Source organism: Hyperolius riggenbachi, chromosome 1, assembly GCF_040937935.1.
Source record: "Hyperolius riggenbachi isolate aHypRig1 chromosome 1, aHypRig1.pri, whole genome shotgun sequence".
Taxonomy (NCBI): Eukaryota; Metazoa; Chordata; class Amphibia; order Anura; family Hyperoliidae; genus Hyperolius; species Hyperolius riggenbachi.
This window is the reverse complement of record NC_090646.1, coordinates 619,622,256-619,644,961: the sequence shown is the minus strand read 5'-3', so window position 1 is coordinate 619,644,961 and position 22,706 is coordinate 619,622,256. Positions and strand designations below refer to the sequence as shown.

General features: G+C 45.0%; 1 protein-coding gene across 4 annotated transcripts in view; it reads left to right on the top strand.

Moving 5' to 3' along the window:
* DAB2 (DAB adaptor protein 2) overlaps positions 1-22,706 on the top strand; it is a 230,627-nt gene that overhangs the window by 104,483 nt on the left and 103,438 nt on the right. For all 4 annotated transcript variants that reach the window (XM_068250826.1, XM_068250852.1, XM_068250843.1 and 1 more), the window contains exons 3-5: positions 11,466-11,605; positions 14,291-14,389; positions 21,138-21,269. In XM_068250826.1, the coding sequence (XP_068106927.1) occupies positions 11,466-11,605; positions 14,291-14,389; positions 21,138-21,269 (371 nt within the window). The remainder of the gene's footprint in view (positions 1-11,465; positions 11,606-14,290; positions 14,390-21,137; positions 21,270-22,706) is intronic.

Below are 22,706 nucleotides of genomic sequence, written 5' to 3'. Positions count from 1 at the left end.
TACGGATATGTTAGATTTCCATCCTCTAAATTGATGTATGGTCCATTTTTCTAATAAAAAAGTAAAGAAGCAATGGCAGAAAAGACTAATGTAGTTTAATAATGAAAAGCAGTGACATAAATTTGGTATGATATGTATGACTAGGGCTGTGGGAGGGGCATGACTGGGGGTGTGGCTGGGCTATGTCTTGAGGACAGCTCTCTTTCATCTCAAACAGTTCGGAGGTATGTATTAGGGCAGGGAAGGGCACTAGCCACACCCCCATCTTCCCACTTGAGGAAAGTGTATAGGCTACCATTCACTGTATGATTATGTACAGGTAATCCCCGACTTATGAACGACCCGCTGATACAAATCATCCGAAATGTAACATTTCAAAACATCTTTTTTTACCAAACGACCTTGTAGTTTTTGTGAACATTGATTTTAAAAAATTCAAATAAAAATGTTTTTTAAACTGGTATAATTACATTTTGCTATTGTACACTGAGGGCACAGGGGGACAGAAGGGACACAGTGGGGTGCAAAAGTGGCACAGAGGACACTGAAGGGGAAGTACAAGGCCTTTCTGAAAGAAAAAAGTTGGACTTTTTCCCCACTTGTTTCTGGTTTGCGTGAATATATTTTTGCATTTTACGAGAAAAATCATTTACAGGCATGCTTGTAATTTCACAAAAACAAAGTGAAATTTACGAATGGATTATGCAAAATCAATTTAATTTTGAAATTGTAATTATGTATAATCGGGGCCGGATTTACCATTAGGCACTGAATGCACTGCCCACTCCACCTGACTATAAACCCGCCCACCTGACTATAAGCCAGACTTTTGTCCATGAGAATGGAATGACCTTTTTAATTGATATGCAAACATCCGCTTTGACTGATTGGCTGTATTGTCCTTGATATTTATGAAACATGCCCTCAAAATCCAATCTGCTCTAATTAAAAGGCAGGATATCATTTTAAAATGAGGCGTGCCGAAGTCGATAAATATAACTAATTTTACCTCGACTCCCGGCAATGCGAGAGACGTTAATATGCAAACTGGCCGCCGTCCAACACTTAACACCTCTCCTGATTATTCTGCAAACGCAATAAACATTAGCAGCTCGCAGCAATAATTCTCTACATAAATAAATGTGCAACGCAATCATGATCTATGATTGTCTATAGAATGGTAATTTAAAGGACACTTATAGTGACAGGAATATGGTGACTGCCACATTTACTCCTTTCACTTATTTATTTAAAGAGAACCTGTACTGAAAATAAAAAGTCAAAATAACCATACACAGATCATACTTACCTCCTGTGTAGTCTATTCTTGAATCTCTTTCTCCTCTCCTGCGTCCCATTTGTCCACTGTGATCAATGGAATTCTCTGTCCTCCATTTTAAAAATGGCCATTACCCCCTAACAGCTTCCTGGTCAGCACACTGTTAAACTGTAATATCACCCACTTGAGCCATAGGGAAACATGGACATTACCTTGCACATTCAGTTGTAGCTGATATATAACTGACAGCAACTGGTATATTTCTGAACTATATAGCTGGAAGGGATCACAGTAAGACGAAAATGGTGAGCTCCTGAGAGGACCTGACCGTGAGGTAAGTATGTAGTATTCATTTGCAGCTATGTCATGTGTTTATTTTAAACAATTTTACTCGCTTCAGGTTCCATTTAAATACCAGTTACATGGTTGCCATTATAGGGTATTTTTAAGCTTCCATAGTTACCTAGTCACAACTGGAACAAACATACAGGCAGTAAAGTTACGAGTTGAATCCGAATGCCTCATCTGCATACTGGTCATTTAGTTCAAAAGTTAGGCTGTGTTCCCACTAGAGCTGAGAACTCCGCTCATAGTAAAACTGACAGTGAATGGCTCCTATTTTATACATAGGAGCCGTTCACACTTGTCAGCCTGCAACGGATCTATTGGATACGTTGTGGTAAGCGGCCTGCACTTCTCTGCAGTCCACAATAATCCCGGGCAGGTGGATACGTTTCCCGTTTAGCCTATGGAGGTAACACATTTGCCCCGGGCTGCAGCCAGACCACAGCGGACCATCGGAGTAGACTTAACACTTTCCGCTCCTTAACGTGATCTGGCACAAGTGGGAACCGAGCCCAAGGCTTGGTTTAGACATCAATCTGTACTTTTCTGGTCCAGTCTAGCCCTGTCCTGTCAGTTTGGCATCAATTTTCTAGTAGTTTTACCTGACAGGATTGAAACTGTACACCTGTTGCCTAAGGTCACACTTGTCCATGCAGAAAACCATCAGTTTTCCTGCTATGGGAATTTTTTGCGTGTGTGTTTTTATGCGGTTATTGGTCAGTGATTGGCCAATCAAATTGCAAGTGTGTATGCACCCTTAGGTCCGTTTCACATTATTAGCGTTTTGAGCCAAACGGATCCGATGAGCGGATCCAATCTCCACTTTACCGGATCCGGATGGCTCTGTGCACACTGCCAAATGGAAAGTGAAAATGGATCTGATCAGCGATTTAGTTTGCCGTTAAAATACATACCTAATGCTCCTTTGCAGCCGGCGGTAGAGGCTTCCTCTTCTTCCGCTGTGACTACACTAGTCACATGACGCGTCATGTAGTCACATGACGCGGAAGAAGACGGAAGCTTCTACCGCCGGCTTCAAAAGAGCATTAGGTATGTATTTTACCCTCCCTCACCCACCCGTCCGGCTGCTGCACCCTCCCTCACCCTCCCGCCGCTCAGGTTTGCATCCCCACATCCCCGTGGAACGGTCCGTTTCTTCACTAGTGTGAAGAAACATTCCGTTTTTCATTGCGCCAAGGCTGCAGCATTTTTTGTCCGGTTCCTTTCCGCTGGGCAGAACGGTTCGGAAAATTAGGGCCTGCAGCATTTTTTAGGTCCAGGGAACGGAATGTACGGAACGTATCCTTACCAAGTGAATGTATCCATAGGTTAAAGGATACCCCAACTGAAATGTGACATAATGAGATAGACATGGGTATGTACAGTGCCTAGCACACAGATAACTATGCTGTGTTCCTTTTTTTCTTTCTCTGCCTGAAAGAGTTAAATATCAGGTATGTAAGTGGCTGACTCAGTCCTGACTCAGACAGGAAGTGACTGCAGTGTGACCCTCACTGATAAGAAATTCCCCTTTTTTACCTCTTTCTTGCTTCCAGAAGCCATTTTCTGCTAGGAAAGTGTTTTATAGTTGGAATTTCTTATCAGTGAGGGTCACACTGTAGTCACTTTCTGTCTGAGTCAGGACTGAGTCAGCCACTTGAATACCTTATATTTAACTCTTTCAGGCAGAAAAATAAAAAAAGGAACACAGCATAGTTATCTGTGTACTGGGCACTGTACATACACATGTCTATCTCATTATGTCACATTTCAGTTGGGGTATCCTTTAACATTGGATCTTTTCACATCTGTTCCGTTTGTACAGTATAGGTTCCGGTTACATTCCGCAAAAAAACACTAATCTGAACCGGGCCTAAGTGGTAAGATTTTTCAGTGGTCTGGCAGTTATAATTGAAAGTGTGTAATAGGCTTTACAATGCATTGTGGCTGCAGTCACTAGAGTTGGCCTATGAGATGCAAATAATTCTGGTTTGCATGCAGATTTAATGAAAATGGAATGGGCCAATCAAATCAACTTGCTGTCTTTGTTTATTGGTCCAAGCTGCATACGATTTGCTAGTATTACAATCATCTCACTTTCTGTCCCTAGCAGAGTTGTACCCGTTCATTTCTCCCATCACTTTCCCAAACCGTTCAGTGCCATCAATAAACACAGCAGCTTGGCGTTTACACGGTTAATTCAAATCATGTCCTCTCAGAGCCACAAACATCTGGCTTGCATGTTAAGTGTTGAGTGAACTACCCACTGAAACCGCAGAAATGTGATAGTGCTGGTTTCCTGGGCAAAATTTACAGTCTCTGCACTGCTTGTCAGGACACCATATCATTACCTTATTGTGTGCTGCTCACCGTACATTCTCCGGGAACTTTATGGATGCTTATTGCCTAAGCGGCAGGGAAAATACAGCACTGCATATGTGTGTGTATTTATGTGGCACTAACACTTTCCACAGTGCTGTACAGGGTACAATGCATAATGCTTATCTACATGAACGTATTTAGGCCTTGTTCACATCATAAATCGCAATCGCTGACGTCAGCGTTTAGCAATTTTGTGTGTCATTTTTTTAACGCCTCCCGTCACTTACCTGCGCGTTGTGATTTTTTATAATCTGCTTTTCTAAGCGCTTTTGCAGAGCGAATCTGTTTTTTCACTTCCTGGCATCAGTCAGGAAGTGAACTCTTTCACCTGGAAATTAATAAAACAATGTATTTATTCGTGAAAGCGCTGGAAATATCGATATACAACGCGCTTTTTCAAGTGTTTTGCGATTTCCCTATACCTTCCATGGAGGCAAATCGCTCCGAAAATGGTACAATCATCACTTTGGTGAGCGGATCAGAATCGAACCGCTCAGATGTGAACTCTCTCATAGGGAATCATTGTGCAAGCGCTTTTAGGGTGACTTTAAGAACGCCGGCGCTTTAAAAATTCTGAAAACGCCCTAGGTGTAAACAAGCCCTGACAGATACCACCCTACATGCAATCTCCGCTCTACTAACAATGTTCTCTTGTCTTCTTCTCTGGTCACCTCTTCTCACTCCCGCTTACAAGACTTTTCCCGATCCTCTCCCCTCCTCTACAACACCTCTTCCTCAACACATCCGCCACTCACCCACACTTACTGTCTGAAAACTTACCTCACCTCTTTAGGCAAGTATACTCTCCTACCTAGGACACTTCATCCACTGACCACCATTTCTACCACCCCATACACAGCTTCCCTTTACATACTGTCCTATACCTTAACCCAGGGGTCTCAAACTCAATTTATCTGGGGGCCGCAGGAAGCAAAGTCAGGATGAGGCTGGACCGCATAAGGAATTTCACAATTGTGGTGCATCGCCGCCTCTGCCCGCCCCTCTCACTATTCCTTCACAGAGACGGGCGGGGAGAGGCGGCGATTGAAGTCAGGAGTGGCAGAGCTGAAGCTGAAAGCTCTGCCCCTTCCAGGAAATGCAGGCGGATTGCCCCCTGGGTGATTTGGGGGCTGCAGCCCTCGTTTAGTGGCGGGGATGCGGCGGATTACTTGGGAGCACTGAAGCGAACTATAAGGAAGCTTTTGCCGGCGAGGGCCACAAACTATTGTATCGAGGGCCGCAAATGGCCCGCGGGCCGCCAGTTTGAGACCGCTGCCTTAACCCTTTAGACTGTAAGGCCTGTTGGCCAGGGCTCTCTTCCCCTTTTTGTCTCACACTGCTGTGTAATGTGTGTGCATATCTCCCACCCCTGTGTAAAAATCTGTAGTTGATTGTTCACTGCATCAGCGGTAATGCCTGGTACACACTATGAGATTTTCTGGCCAATTTACTGTCAGATCGATTATTTCCAACATGTCCGATCTGATTTCCAATCGATTTCTGGTCACCTCAATAGGAAATCGATCTGAAAATGCTCAGAAATCGATCACAAAGCAGATCAGACATGTTGGAAATAATAGATCTGACGGTAAATCGGCCAGAAAATCTCATAGTGTGTACCCAGCATAATGCACCATTGTCTTGTATTGTTAATTGTTGTTTATTTTGTATTGTTACACCCTGTATGCTGTTGTACAGCACCACGGCAGATGCTGGCGCTATGTAAATCAATAATAAGAATGATAATTTCTCCCACTAACAGCTCACAATTTATTGTCCTACAAGGAGGCCATACACTTAGGGCTTGTTCTCACACGAAGGGCGTTTTACGTTTTTTTTAAAGGCGCTTGTGCAATGATTCCCTATGAGAGTCTTTACATCTGAGCAGTTCATTTCCGATCCGCTCACCAAAGTGCTGCCTGCACCATTTTTAGGGTGATTTTACTACAATGGAAGGTATAAGAAAAACGCAAAACGCTCACAAAATTGTGTGGTGATTACATTAGTGTTTTTAAGAATAGATGCATTGTATTTATTCTTTTCCGGGTCAAAGAGTTCACTTCCTGACTTGCATCAGGAAGTGAAAAAAGAAATCGCTCTGCAAAAGCGCTTTGAAAAGCGATGTACACAAAATCGTAGTGCGCAGGTAAGCGCCGGGAGGGGAAAAATAATCACTCTCAAAATTGCAAATTGCGATTTTTTGCAAAATTGCAAATTGCGATTTTTTATTTTAGATATAAACAAAGCCTAACTGATTTTCTGCATACATATCCAGCCGATTTGATCAAATCTGCTAGAAATTGATGCTGTAAACGGTCTCTTATTAAAACTAGTGGCATCCGACGAAGCTACTCTCACCTGTCCATGGCGTGGTTTTGGTCTCTTCATTCTCATCTGGCTGCTTCTTCCTCCCGTCACTCCCATTTTCCCAGGGTGCCTGTGTGACGTCCCAAATGCTAGAGGCTAAATCAGGCATGGGCAAACTTGGCCCTCCAGCTGTTAAGGAACTACAAGTCCCACAATGCATTGCAGGAGTCTGACAGCCACAGTCATGACTCATAAAGGCAAATGCATTGTGGGATTTGTAGTTCCTAAACAGCTGGAGGGCCAAGTTTGCCCATCCCTGGACTAAATACTAGTCTCTAGTGGTCATGCAAGGGATGTGCTCCAGTGCCCCCAGTGTGTGACCCCCTTCATTACGTCATACTTTGCCCCCGGGACTCAGGAGTGAAGAAGGGGCCGACCGGAGAGTAGAGACCGGGACAGCATGGTGGACAGGTGAGGGGGGAGTGAGAACCGAATTGCACTGCAGATATGGGCCTTCATATGACTCTGCGCCGCAGTGACAGGGTCATATGCATAGGCCCGCCCCCAGGCTAGTGACAGGAAGTACATCACTGGGATTCCCATCAGTCTCTGCATGTGTGGCGCATCGCACCGCATTTCTGTCATTCATACTTGTTGCATCGTTAATTGACTTGCATTGCTGCATAATCTGTGCGGTACACGGATCATGCTGCAACGCATTACAGACTTTGCGTTTGTAATGCAGCGATTTTGATACTTCTGGCGTCACATCGCGTGAAGTTTGCAAGTCTTTATAAACTTGCATGGCCATTGCGGCGGGGAAGCGTAACACAGGGTGATGCAGTGCGCAAGTGTAAAAGGGGCCTCAAGGAAATACTGAGAATGCCTCATGAGGAGATGGACTAGTCCAAAACCTGTCAGATCTTTACTGCTTACTGTTAGCAACAGCGACATAGAAGAAAATATAATTGATAGTGCATTTTACTCTGGGACAAATGTACTTCCTACTACTATATGTACACTTTACGTTTTTAGTGATAGTGGCCCAGCTATATTCAAATGCTAAATGTTTTTTGGTTTAGATGAGGAAAAATAAAAAAGTCCGGATTCCCTAAACATCATTTTGTAGATGGGTTTGGAAGGTTCAGTTTATTATTATTATGATCCCTCCTGCTACCACCTCTATTAATACTGCTGCTATTATTCTAGAAAAAGCATGTACTTGCAGAGCACTAGTAGACTGCGCAGCACTGTACAGTAAATAAGGGCAGTAACTCACTGATTCAGACAGTCACGGACACATAACACAGCGGGAGAGCAGGGCTTCCCAGCTAAGGCATGCCAGATGTAATCTAATTAGCTTCTGGAGCTGCACATTTGTCAAACCTTATCTTTTTCAGAGAGCTGTGTATTTGCTGTTTCTCCAAATGTAAAGCCTGCAGGTTATGCAGAGAGTCTTGCAATGACTACATGTAAAACTAGCCATACACAGGTCAGTACTGGTCCAATCAGGCAATTGATCAGTGCCTTCCCCCTCCCCCACCCCATTACATAGAGTTGGTAAAATTGGCCAATCAAAATGAAGGTGTGTAACAACAATTCAATATTTGTAAATGGCTTTTCTCTTATAAGATTCAAAGTGCATAAGCTTGTCTCAGATCAGTACATAGTAATATGTTACAGGACAAAAAGTTACAGTATGTGACCATAAATGCCAGACTAAACAGGTGGCTTTTCAGTTTTGAGTTAAACATGTCCGGGGTTGGAACTGACTTAATTATGTGAGGCAAGGTGTTGTAAAAGGTAGGGGCAGTACAACAGAAAGTTCTGGTTCCAAAAGTTTTTAGTTGGTCTCTGGGTGGTGGTCAAGTTATTAGATCCCTTTCATTAGCGTAAGAAGACTTAATAGGGCGTCCCTGCAAAAATAATAGCATGGTACCCGAACCCCATGAGGGTCACATGCTTGGGAGTCAGCGAATGGCAGCAGAGAGTGTTCGGTAGACTCTGTAGCTACTCTGCATGGCAGGAGGAGGTGGCAGGGACGGTCTTTGTTAGCCAACGGGAGTTTTTTTGCTAATTGGCTTCACTTGCGGTTGGTGAGAGGGAGTTGAAGGGGCCCCCCAAAGCCTCCGGGACCCTCCTGCGATGGCGGGGGTCACCCATGATCCCTTTGATGTAATGTTTGTTGGAGGTGTGATGCAGTTGCAACAAATCCTTCAGGTATCCTCGGCCTAGGTCGTGTTGGGATTTCAATGTTAGCATGCCAATTTACAATTCTCCATTTTATGGGTAGCCAGTGTAGTGAGCAAATGATTGCTGTTATGTGGTAATGGCGGGGCTGGCTTGTTAACAGCCTTGCGGCAGCATTCTGTACTAGCTGCAGGCGGTGTAGGTCTTTATTTGGAGGGCCTGCATAGAGGGCATTGCAATAGTCGAGCCGTGATATGATGATGAAGGACTGAACTAGGGTTGGAAGATCCTCTGAAGGAATGAGGTGCCTAATTTTTTGCAATATTCCTTAGGTGTAAAAAGGAATGTTTCGCAACAGCCGAAATTTGATTCCTGAACTTTAATACCCCATCTTCCAGTAAACCCAAACTGCGCACAGTGTTGGAGCTAGTAAGGTCTGAGTTCCCTAACCTCAGTGGTGTTGACGGAGTCTGGGGCTGCTTTGCTGTTAGGCGCTGACCTTCGATGACAAGAACCTCAGTTTTGTCAGCATTTACTTTAAAGAGGACCTGAGGTGGGCAGATGACAAAGGCATGTTCTTTGCCTCATAACATGCTCCTGTGTCCACACACTGCCGCTCTCTGCCCCCCCCACCGCTGCGCTATAGCCCCCCGAGATTGGCGACATTAATTGTCGATATCTCGGACATAAAAGTTGGGAGAGGGATTCCCTGTTTAAACCGCCCGCCAGGGGCATTCCTGCAGGGTTTCCAGAGATGCCATTGGGCAGCTCTCTCTACCTGGCCGTGCCGCCTGCCACTCCCCCGCCTCCCTGCATGCTGGATGAAAAAATGAATCTCATCCCTGCGTCATGACCTATAGGTCACGAAGGTGAAAGTCGGCCAGTGCGCCCACAGGAGCGGCGGTTTTTGCGGCTACCTGATCCGCTCAGCCCCATGGATCAGGTGCCTAATTTTTTTTCAATTGCTTTATTCTGCTGCACAACACTAAAGCCTTTTACATACATCCACTTTTGATTGGCCAATGAATGACAATTGTTTTTAGCATGAGGGCCAAAAGATTTTCAATGCAATGAATTGTGTTGGTAAGCCAACCACATGGTTAAATTGGCCATGGACAGTGGTAATATTGGCCAGTGATTATTCAGTCAAAATTGGAAATGAGTGCCAAGCTTTAAGGATACCCGAGGCGAGATAAGAATGTGTATGTACGGTGCCTAGCACACAAATAACTGTGCTGTGTTCCTTTTTTTCTTTCTCTGCCTGAAAGAGTTAAACATCAGGTATGTAAGTGGCAGTTCCTGTCTGAGTCAGGACTGGGTCAGGCTACAGTGTGACCCTCGCTGATAAGAAATTACAACTGTAAAACACTTTTCTAGCAGAAATGGCTTCTAAAAGCAGGAAAGAGATAAAAAGGTTCAATAGTTCATAGATTTTAGCTCTGGCATACTTCAATGAATGTGTCATTGAGCAAAAATAATAAAACCGTATACACTTTAAAAGTAGATTTAAATATAAAATAAGGGCTCTTTTCCACTATGAGGATTCTGATCGCGATCGCAATCGCGTTTCAATTTCCACCATGCGATTGCGATTGAGCTACTAAACTCATTATAGTCCAGCTCAATCGCATACAAAACGCGGCAGGACGACGATTGCGCTTTGACCAAAATCGCATCGCAATCGGATCGCACTAATGGAAATTGCTGCTGCAGTTTCCATTAGTTTAATGTACCTTGCGATTTGCGATCAGAAGCAAATCGCAGGCTAGTGGAAAAAGGCCCTAAAACTGTGGAATATCTTAAAAAGTCATTTTTAGGAGAAGGAAGATAGATACAATTGTTTATTTCATTAGTTTATTTTCACCTTGGGTGTCCTTTAGCAGTGTTCCCCAACCCTGTCCTCAAGGCCCACCAATGGTGCATGTTTTGTAGAAATCCAGAGAGGCAGTGAATCAGCTCTGCTGAGACACTAATTACCCCACCTGGGAATGGTGGTGGTTTTCTGCAAAACATGTACTGTTGGTGGGCCTTGAGGACAGGGTTGGGGAACTATGCTTTAGGGCCCGTTTGTACTTGTGCGGTGGGAATTGCTGCGGTAAAAATTTGCATGGGGATGCGAATTTCGCATGCGATTGTATGCAAATTTTCATGCGAATTCGCATGGATGACGATGTATGCGAATTTAACCATGGCAGTGCCTGTGTGCTTTTCCATTGATTCCATGCGAATTCGCATGAAAATTCGCATACTAAAACTGCATGCGAATTCCCTATTAAATACATTGTATGCGAATCGCATAGTGGTATGCAAATTCTGATGGCTCTGCCGTGCAGATTTTTTCTGCACAGAAAAACGCTCAGAAATCCTGACAAGTGGAAACAGTCCCATGCACTTGTATTGTCTATGCGAATCTGCATGCAGGAAACGCATGCTGATTTGCTCTAGTGGAAACGGGCCCTTAAAGGAAACCTGAGACTAAAGGGAAAAAAATTATACATACCTGGGGCTTCCTCCAGCCCCCTAGAGGCTGATGGCTCCCTGGCTGTCCTCCTGGGCCCCCTGGATCCTCCGCTAGCTGCCCCGGTAATTCCGCCACTGGGGTGTACTGCGCATTCGTGGCCCAGCTGCGTGGTCATCCCATCATGCTCCCGCCACTGGGAGTGCGACAGGGGAGCGGGCGCAGCCGGACTGTGCCAACTGGAGCTGACTGGCGGATTTACCGGGCTGCCTAGAAGAATACTGAGGCGGCCTGGAAAGACAGCGAGGGAGCAATCAGCCTGAAGGGGGCTGGAGGGAAGCCCCAGGTATGTGTGATTTTTTTCCTTTCGTCTCAAGTACACTTTAAGGCAGGCTGTGCTGGATATAGTTATTTTGTTTCTGGCCAATCCTTCAGCCGTTGGGTGTGATGTGCACACAGGCGATGTGATGGGAAATATTATCTAACACTTTGGCTGATTTGCAGGTCCAGAGAAAACAGACGAATTCCTCTTGGCCAGATTCAAGGGAGATGGAGTACGATATAAAGCCAAATTAATTGGAATTGATGATGTTCCAGAAGCCCGCGGAGATAAAATGAGTCAGGACTCTATGATGAAGCTAAAGGTAAGTGTCTCGTTGTGGGGTGTTGGTTTAAGAGGAGTGAAGAGGAGTGTGTTGGATGAGCTAAGTGCTATATATAGCTAGACTCTGTACCTTCAGGGAGTCATACATAATAATTAATCATTTATAAATTAATATTGTTAAAACAAAAAAAAGCAGTTGCATTCATTAAAGAACAAGCGACACTCATGCTAAGCTAGAAGTAAAAACACATATATAAGTAGATAAATACTACTTCTACTTACATAACAGATGTATTGTGCTATCCATGTAATGATTCCTGTGAATTGTATGAAGGAAAAGCAGAAAATCCTATTCTAGGCAGTGGCCATCTTCCCAAGCTAATGCTGACATCATATCCTCCCTGACTCTTGTTTCCCCCCCTCCCTACTTTTGCTCATTGAGTATTCATTAGCATCCCTCCTCCCAGAGTCTTCAGGCACTCCTACTGAAGTGTATACTAACAACTGCACTGTCTTATCCTCCAATCGCTGAGTCACCTTAGCCTTGCTTGTAAACACAAGTGATCAGAGGATCATGTTTCAGATAAGAAAGCTAGGCAGGGAAATAAATGGAAGAGGAGGAATATATTATAGATAAAAAGAACTCCCAGCATTCAACTCTTTGGCACTGTTTGGCACTAGGGCCAGTGCTCCTTAAGTATGTGATAACTACAAACCATAACAGCAGAAAAAGTTTTGAGAGTTATGAATGCAGGATTAGCATCTTTATCACTTAATACACTCAGACCAGTTGCTGTTGAAATTTGATTTTTATGGTGACAAAACCACTTTAAATTATTTTCACTATAGTTCCTCTTTAAAGGGGTACCCTAGGCAGGGGAAAAGCAGAGTATTACTTGGGGCTTCTTGCCCCCCCTCCCCTTACCCCAGGGCCTCTGAGTCCTTCCGATCCCCTCCTGTGTACCGCTGTCCACCTCTGAAAGATCGCCGACTGGGCATGTCGTGGCCTTGGCCGTGCGCCTCCTCCATCTCTATCCTGGAGCTGGGAATATTCTGCACATGCGTAGTTAAAGTCTCTTTATGAATAAAGGAGGCATCCAGGCTGCGCAAGCGCAATAGCCTGCAACTAACGGTCTACACTAAAATGTCCGCAATTAACTCAAATACTGAACTCACTAAAAACCTAGCAGAAGTTTCAATCCTTACTCTAAAGAAAAACAGTCTTTAAGATAACATTCATGTTGAGATTTAACATCACTGCCAGCCCCTCTACACCCATAAAAACAACAGGAAGTGAATGACAGAAGAAGACAGACAGACTTAAGGGACAACATTAGTGAGAAGTATACGGAGGCTTCCATATGTATTTCTTTTTTAACAATACCAGTTGCCTGGCTATCTTGCTGATCTATATGGCTTCAGTAGTGTCTGAATCACACCAGAAACAAGCATGCAGCTAATCTTGTCAGATCTGACCATAATGTCAGAAACCCTTGATCTGCTGCATAAGCGATCAAGGGTTTACTTTCTGACATTATGGTCAGATCTGACAAGATTTGCTGCATGCTTGTTTCTGGTGTGATTCAGACACTACCGCAGCCAAATAGATCAGCAGGATCTATGGCTAATAGCATTAGAGACAGAGGATCAGCAGGATAGCCAGGCTACTGGTATTGCTTGAAAGGAAACAATGATGGCAACCTCCATAGCCCTCTCGCTACAGTTGTCCTTTAAAAACGTGTCAGAGGTGCTTACACTTGTTCCTTGTCTCCCCAAACAGTGGCGTAGCAATAGGGGGTGCAGAGGTTGCGACCGCATCGGGGGCCCGAGGGGCTTTTCCTCAACTGCAGTATTAGCTCTCTATTGGTCCTGTGCTGGTAATAATCACTTCTGTAGATGCTTTGAATAGTGGTAATCATTAACAAGCTGTTCCCCATCTCCTTCTTGCACCTCTGACACTAGTTGACATTGGCAGGTTTTGGTGCGCCGTATCAATTGTTATGTATAGAGTGCATGGGGGGAGGGCCCCAATGCAAAACTTGCCCTTCTTAGCTACGCCACTGGTATAAAGTGCTTAGGGGGCCCCAATGTAAAACTTGTATCGGAGCCCACAGTTCCTTAGCTACGTCACTTTACCTAAATGTAAATTTTCCCCTGTGCATTAAAGTACTTTATCTGTCCACTGTCTCTGCCAGTGTCCAGCCCTCCATCTTCCGCATTGGTGCCCTACATGGCTGCTGTGTATATATGTATACACACCACACGCTATACACTGGTGGTCAAGTGGGGTGCACAGCTGGACACTAGCGGTGACAGCAGACAGGTTTAATATTTGAATGTACGGGGAGAACATTTTTATTTGGGCGGACAGCATCGGAGGCTGCCAGGCGGTGTCACAAGACCGATTCATGCTGAAATCGATCGGAAATCGGCCTGTGGTGTATGGACAGCCAACAGATCTCTCTCCCATCAGATTTGATCAGAGAGAGATCTGTCTCTTGGTTGAATCTGCCCATCATCGCTAGATGGATGCAGGGCTGTGGAGTCGGAGCAATTTTGGGTACCTGGAGTCGGAGTCTGAGGTTTCAAAAACTGAGGAGTCAGAATCGGATGATTTTTGTACCGACTCCACAGACAGACAGACAGACAGACAGACAGTAATCATGTAATCATTATCCATGGACAGCCTTCTTAACGGACTGTTGCTATTCATGTCTCCCTGCAGGGAATGGCCGTAGCAGCTCGATCTCAGGGACAGCACAAGCAGAGGATCTGGGTGAACATTTCTCTTTCTGGAATAAAAATTATTGATGAAAAAACTGGGGTAAGTTTTGGGTTTTTATCCAACTGTAATGAATCCCGTCAACCTTCAGCTACAAACATGGCATCATTCATTTTCCATCTATTGAGCAGCTGAACCATTCTATAGGCATTCAGACATGTGGTTGACAGACACCGCTGAACAGACATAGACAGACATTAAACAGAAGCAGTGACAAACAGGGATCTGTAATAATCCGTATCTTTCCTCTGCTTGAAACTTCTAAAGTTTGACTTCTTAAAACAGAAGGTATTTGTGATTATTCTGGTTAGAGTGAGCATATGATATCTCCCACAATGCATTGCTGCTGAATATGCAAATAATCCCTTGTTGTCCTTGTAAACTAAGCACACCTCCAGAAGCACTGGTGTCAGCTTGCTAATTGTCAAATCAAATCAAAGATAGCTTTAGTGGCATGACCAAGATTCATTACAGGTGTTGCCAAAGCAAGGGGAAATAGGGGACATGGGAGGGGGTGGGGTAGGGGACAATGGCTAAGCAGTCTGTGGACATTTTTTTAATTGTACAGAGCCACGATAATCCAGCATGCATAGACTGTTTCGGGTTGGTTGATCCTCATCAGTGCATGGTATGGATTAATGTGGCTCTATGGGGTAGGACCACCTGCCAGGGATGGATACTTTTCCTGTTATGCAAGTGTATGGTCCTTCCAAAGATGCCATGACTAGCAGCATGGTATTATGTTGTAAAGAAGCAGTTCGACAGTAGTCCGGATCCTATTCAGGTGAACTAGGAAAAAACACAGACATGCCTCATCTAGCATGATAAAATTTATTTAAAATGTACTCGTATGCAAATTGCACTACTATGAAGAGTGGAGTCTTGGCATATAAGCCCAAATGAGAGACTGGAGCGTATCTCTGTGGCTAGCGGCACTGTGAGACATCAAACTCGTCAGACAGGAACCAAACACCAAGCAGATAACATGTTAAAACTATCTCCCTAGGAAGTGCTCTTGTCGCAATACGTTTCGGGGGTCTTCCCCTTTGTCAGGTCTGATGATGGTCGGGGCCTCCCCCTTTGTCAGGTCTGACAAAGAACTGACAAATGGGAAGGCCCCCGAAATGCGTTGTGACAAGAGCACTCCCTAGTTAGATAGTTTTAAGGCTTTAAGCGGCATGCGGTTTGGATCCAGTCTGGGGCATTTGATGTCTGGCTTTAGACCATACATGTCAAACTACAACCCACAGGCCAAATCTGTCCTGCAGAGCTATCCAATTTGGCCTGCAAGTGGTTTCCCCAGGTTGCATTATGTTTGGCCCAAAAGTACAGACAGGGAAGCTATATTGGAGTTGAAGCCCTACATCACCAGAAAGACCAAATGGGGGATAGAGGGGAATAGCAATAGACAACAGGAAACCGTGTAGAGGAGGAAGGGGGGGCTCTAGACACCAGGGAACTGTATAGGGGAGGGAGGGAGGACCATTGAACACTAGGAAACTGTACAAGGGAAGGAGGGAGCACCACTAAACACCAGGGAGCTGTTTAGGGAAGGGGGGAGAGGACCACTAAAATAACAGGTAGCTGTATGAGGGCGGAACCATTAGATATCAGGGAACTGTATAGGGGAGGGAGAAGGACCACTTGACCGCAGGGAACTGTATAGAGGAAGGGTGGGGGGGGGCACTAGACACCAGGGAACTGTATGGGGGGGGCATTTTCTAAACAAAAGTAGGCTTTTATTTTGAATACATCCAGTATTATTGATCGTGTACTGTTTGGATTACTAGAGCCACAAGTCCGCACATTCCAGCATGCAGATTTTTTTGTTGCCAGTTATGTAGAAGAAATAGATGAAGTGAGAAATCACTGGAAGACAAATATTCTAACACTTGCGCAAGCTGCAGCCTGAGTCATCTGGAAGGCAGCATTCCCGTAAACGTATTCCTGTCCCGTCACTGGACACTCCGGCCGTGAAAGGTTTACGGACGTTTATGACCCACAGCTGTTTAAATATTGCATCCAGCCAGGGTGTGAATAGGGGGGTCGGCTTTCAGCAGGCGCTGGAGATTTAGCATACAAAGGCCGTAATGTGCCCACACCGTCTTCTGGGGACACAAGAATAACAGCGCGTTCCAATTAACGGGGCTGCGTCCTGTTCGTAAGAACACTGGAAAATGAGTCTTCGGAAAAAGGGGATTTAGGATTGGAAGAAATGGCCATCCTCTCCCACTTAATGCAAGGAAGCCACAGAACGTCAGAGGGGTTTTATGTTACTGCAGTAACTTACCATCTATTCATCTACAACCGTCGTAAACTTTACGATGCCTCTGCATTGTGAATGTTATTTTAGGGAAAAGGTGACTTTTTCGAAAGAACAGTAAAACCACATTTTGAAGGAAAGTGGGCGGGGTTTTTAATTCACTGTGGCACTCTGTCGATTGATAAATCATTGGGAAGTTTATTAGTTATGTTGGGGTCAGTACATTACTGGCAGAATCGGTCAGTGCGATTGAATGCAATGTAAACCTGGACCCTCATATGGCCTCCTGTATTTTGATCAGGCTCTACAGAGTGGAGCACCAATCAATAATCTCCAATCAGAGGCCTAACAATGAGGGAGGCCTGAGAGGGTGGAGCCAGTAGCTGGGGGGTAGTGCGGTCCTGTAAAATGTAGAGCGGCACCGGAGAAGAGAGTTATATATTACCTGCCCCCCCCCAATACTTACCGGGCATCCAGCGATGTCTTTTAGCCTTCCTCTTGCTCCTAGCAGCTTTCCATGCACGCAAGCCGGAGTGTCACCTGACCCGCATCAGGTCAGGTGACACAACGTTTTCCATGCATGGCCTCAGAAAGCTGCTAGGAGCCCGCTACAAAGTGTCGCTGGAGGCTTGTTAAGTATCTAAATTCTTCCAAACCTGCCCAAAACAACAGTACTCGTTATGCATCAGGCATACTGGTTATTTGAGACTTCCAGATGCCAGTTAACAAGTTCCGGATAACTGGGACTTTGCTGTACTATGTGCCTTCCTACCCTATCATATGACATGGGACTGAAAGTGCATGGTGATTGTCTGGCTCCATGACACTTGCAAACTGAAGAGGGTTCTGTATTACTGCCAGGAACAGGTAATATAGAACTCTTCACTGCTGCCCTGCATTGAACAATGCATTAATAAAAATCATTGAACTTTAAAGGATTGTGCGGACCTACTTTTGGACTTTTTATTCCGTCAGAATCCTTTGCATCACTTTGCTTATGCACCAGTGTGAAAGTACCATTGACCATTGCAATATAATTGCACAGTGTTGCAATGTTATTGTGTTGTCTTTTGAACCAAATGTAGTTAAGACGACCTTTAAATCAAACCTGAACTGAAAATTAAAAGTCAGAATAAACATACACAGGTCATACTTACCTCCCGTGTAGTCTACTTAGCCATCTATTTCTCCTCTACTGTGTCCTGTTTGTCCACTGTGATCGATGGAATTCTCCAGCCTCCATTTTAAAAATGGCGAAGACCCCGTAACAGCTTCCGGGTCAGCACACTATTAAACTGTAATATCGCCCACTTGAATCATAGGGAAACATGGACATTATCTTGCACATCGGTTGTCCTTTCAGTTGTAACTGACAGCAACTGATAAATAACTGACAGCACCCGATATATTTCAGTTCTGACAAAATCTTGTCAGAACTGGAAGTTAGTAAGAAGGATGTAAGAAGAAAATGGTGAGCTTCTGAGAGGAACTGACAGCAAGGTAAGTATGTAAAATTCATTTGCAGCTACTTCATGTGTTTATTTTAAATAATTTTACTCAGTTCAGGCTCCCTTTAAGTTGTCTCCTTTAGGCCTGGAACACACTAGAAAGCACAAAATGCTATCACAATCACTAGCAATTTGGATAGCATTTTGCTAGCGATTTTGGGAGTGATTTCCCTGCTCCTATACAATGAATTAAAATGGAAACGTTCCCAAGATACTGCATGCCCTGCAATTGCGATTTGCTTCATTGCACTTGCTGTAGTGGAATCTTTCCCATCCATTTATATTGGCAGAGTGTTTAGAGAAATTGCTAGCGATTGAAAGTGCTCCCTAAGGCTGCTTTCACAGTGGGATGTTAAAGTCCCACGTTACAGCAGCCTGTAACGCAGCCCAACTCACAGTAATGAAAAATCAATGTGTTCACAGTGCCCACGTTGTGTTACATTGTAACGCTGCACGTTCTGGGAAAGTGCAGCATGCTGTGCGTTATACTGGACTTTAGCTGCGTTAGACTGCTTGCACATGCTCAGTGACTAGCCACATGGCTAATTAATATTCAGTGCACTGTGGTGAGGTAACCTGGACTCCTAGTGTTGTCCGGATCATGAATGAATCGTTCATTTGATCCGGATCTTTTTTGTGAGTCGAATCATCCGGATCATCACAATGAACGATTCGGTTCACAGTCTGGAAGAAACAGGAACATACAGAATGTACAGTGCAGGGAAAGTCCTGTCCTGTTAGTCATTTCACCCAGTCTGCTTCCCTAGTAAAATGATTCGTTCAAAGATCCGGATCTTTTCAATGATCCGATTCGAATCATCCGGATCCTTGAAAAGATCCGGACTTCCCATCACTATCCTGGAGCGGCTGTTCTATCAGTATAGATAGAAAGAAAACAGCGCACCAAGAGCCGCATAACGCGGCTCAATCTGACGTCCAACTTCAACACCACCATGCGTTGCGTTAGGGGCACATTATGCGATTTTAACGTCCCCTAAAACGCAACGTCATGGTGTGAAAGAGGCCTAAATGCTCAAAAAAACGCCCTATTGGGTTCCAAGCCTAAATTATATATCACACATATACTGTATATCACTATACTGTATATATCATAGAGGCGCTTGGCCCAGCTACAGACCTGCACTGTACCTACTCCTGCCTATTGCCTGATGAAGCGGGGTCGTACCTGTGAAACGCGTTGCATTTTCCCTTGGAGTATGTAAATAAATTTGTTCTTCTAAACTTTGTTGGCATATCTTGTGTCTGTTTGGAGGCGGTAAGTCCACCACTGCCTTCACACATTTTAAGCTTTTTAGACATTTTTATTCTTCTGGCGCCTCTGTATCCCTGTTACACAGGCCTAAATTATGTTCGGCAACTTTCAATCCTTAGTTGTACAAAACTGTCGAGTACCAGCGCTATGAGCGGCCTACTTTCTAATCTGCTGTTTACAGTCCACCGCCGTCATAAAAGCAGCACTGAAGGTCGTGCGAAGGTCTGCTGCCGTAGTGTACATTGCAGATACTGTAACCGTCTGGGAGATCTATTGATGAGCGTTCAGAGAAAATGATGGCCTCAATAAGCAGATCTGATCTGACAGGCAGGGAAGATGAATGCCCCGCAGGGTAACGTATTACTTGTCTCTCTTCAACTAGACTTTTATTTTATACATCAGTCACAGGTTTCATGTCATCCCAAGACAACTTTATTTGTCATCCGAATACTCATTTTATCATTGGCTTAAAGCAAACCTGAAGCAAAAATAAACTTATGAGATAAGGAATTGTATGTGTAGAACAGCTAATAAATAGAACAATAGTAGCAAAGAAAAGAGTCTAATATTGTTTTCCAGTACAGGAAGAGTTAAAAAAAACCTTCAGTTATCTATTCAAAACAGCTTCTCTGAGCTATTTGGCCCACTGAGTCAAATACAGTCTTGTTTTCTGAAGCCCTTAAATAGTCAAGAAACAGTGAGAGAGACAGCTTAGGATGAGGTTTTACTGCCGGAAAGTTCAAAGAATCATTATTTCTGCTTTGTTTTATTGCTTCAAAGATAGTGTGGTTTTAAAACAGCAACTGTCACCGTATGATGCAATGTTATAAAAGAAAACCTACTGTATATATTTATGAATTTGAGCGCCCTGATAAAACAGAGGGCGTTGGGTGCGACCGCTATACAGAATGCACTTATGCCCGCTATTTGTAGCCACAATTTGTAAACTGGGTGCTGTTTTATCGGCCCCTCAGACGCCCAAATTAATAAGTAACAGCCGATATGGAAGCCATTGAAATTAGTGGGTCAGTGGCAAAAGGGTAGGGAGCGGTTAGGGTTAGGAATCAATGTGGGGGGGGGGTTGGGGGCGTCAGTTATGGTTAGGCATCATGGTCGGAATGTCCCGTTAGGGTCAGGAATGGGTAGGGGGAGGTTAGGGTTAGAAATCGGGGGGGGGGGGGGGTCTGTTAGGGTTACGCATCATGGGGGGAATGTCAGTTAGGGTCAGGAATAGGTAGGGGAGGTTAGGGTTAGGAATCGGGGGGGGGGGGTTCTGTTAGGGTTACGCATAATGGTGGGAATGTGCGTCAGGGTCAGGAATGGGTAGGGGGCGGTTAGGGTTAGGAATCGGGGGGGGGGGTGTCAGTTAGGGTCAGGAATGGGTAGGGGATGGTTAAGGTTAGGAACCAGTGGGGGGGAGGGGAGCAGTTAGGGTTAGGCATTATGGGGGTAATGTGCGTTAGGGTCAGGAATGGGTAGGGGACGGCTAGGCTTAGGAATCAGTGGGGAGGATCAGTTAGGGTTACGCATTATGGGGGGAATGTCAGTTAGGGTCCACAATGTAATAAAAGCTTTGTGATCAGGAATATATACTTCCCTGAACTGCGATGTTTCATGAATGTTTTGTTGTTTTGTTGGGGATGTTATTCTCAGATTCAGCTCTATCTGTTGTGTCTTCCTGTCACCTGCCCATCCAGCTGTCGCAAGCAAAATAATTAGTTGGGCCTGTTGTTATTTCCCTGATAGGTAATCGAGCATGAACATCCAGTTAACAAGATCTCCTTCATTGCTCGAGATGTAACGGACAATCGCGCCTTCGGATATGTGTGCGGTGCTGAAGGACAGCACCAGTTCTTTGCCATAAAAACAGCACAGCAGGTAAGACTGGATGATCGTCACAGATTGGGGAAGGGTTTCGCCGAAGTCAAATAAACTGATCGGCTACCAGGGTGCTGGCCTTTTTGGCACAAGGTATACTGGAGTGGTCATTGTCCCCAGGCTTATCAGGCCTGGTCCGCCGGTGCACAGTCCTTCTGGCGTTTTGTAAGCATTTATCTAGACCAGTGGTCCTCAAACTACGGCTCGCGGGCCGAATGCGGCCCCCCGAGGCTTTTTCACTGGCCCCCAAACACAAAATGTATAACTTATAGATGTGGCCCACTGCACCTTTGAATATTCGCTGCCCGCATATAGAATAGCAGTGCTAGCACCACCCATCTACATACTGTAGAAGTCATTAACCTGCTGGGCGGTCTGGACGAGCACAGCTCGTCCAGTACCGCCGGAGGCTGCCGCTCAGGCCCTGCTGGGCCGATTTGGCTGAAATAAAAAGCAGCACACGCAGCCGGCACTTTGCCAGCCGCGTGTGCTGCCTGATCGCCGCCGCTCTGCGGCGATTCGCCGCGAGCAGCGGCGAAAGAGGGCCCCCCTAGCCGCCTGAGCCCTGCGCAGCCGGAACAAAAAGTTCCGGCCAGCGCTAAGGGCTGGATCGGAGGCGGCTGACGTCACGACGTCGGCTGACGTCGATGACGTCACTCCGCTCGTCGCTATGGCGACGATATAAGCAAAACAAGGAAGGCCGCTCATTGCGGCCTTCCTTGTTTATTCTGGGCGCCGGAGGCGATCGGAAGATCGCCTCCGGAGCGCCCTCTAGTGGGCTTTCATGCAGCCAACTTTCAGTTGGCTGCATGAAATAGTTTTTTTTTTATTAAAAAAAAACCCTCCCGCAGCCTGCCTGGCGATCTTAATAGAACGCCAGGCAGGTTAAGCAGTAATTTGCCGGTTTCCAATTCCGCACAGGTGACATTGCTGTCCAACTGGACGGCAGGTTGTCACCTGGGTATGCTTCACTGTCTGGTGCACAAAGTTGTTCTTTGGGTATTGTGTGACTGTATGGCTGCTGCTGGGAGTTCTTCTCTGGGCATGATTGGGGTGGAATCAATACCTTCAATGTAATGTTTTTCATCATCATTTTATGAATGTTCCGGCCCCCCAGCAGTATGAAGTATGTTGACCCGGCCCTTGACCGAAAAAGTTTGGGGACCCCTGATCTAGACGGTTGCAGAACACAGCATGTTTAGGGGTTCCCCCCCCCTTTCCTCAGGTGTACAAGCATCAACTATGAAGTCCACTCCAGTTTTAACTCCTTAGTGTAAGTCCAAAATGGTGTTCTGCAACCGTCTAAATAAATGCAAGTTTATAAAATGTCTTTTGGAGTGTCTCCTTCATTTCTGTTCTATAGTGGCCTTTTAGCGCATTTGCAATTTTTGAATGCTGATTTGATTGTGTCCAGCTTTTGATTATTGATTTTTGCTT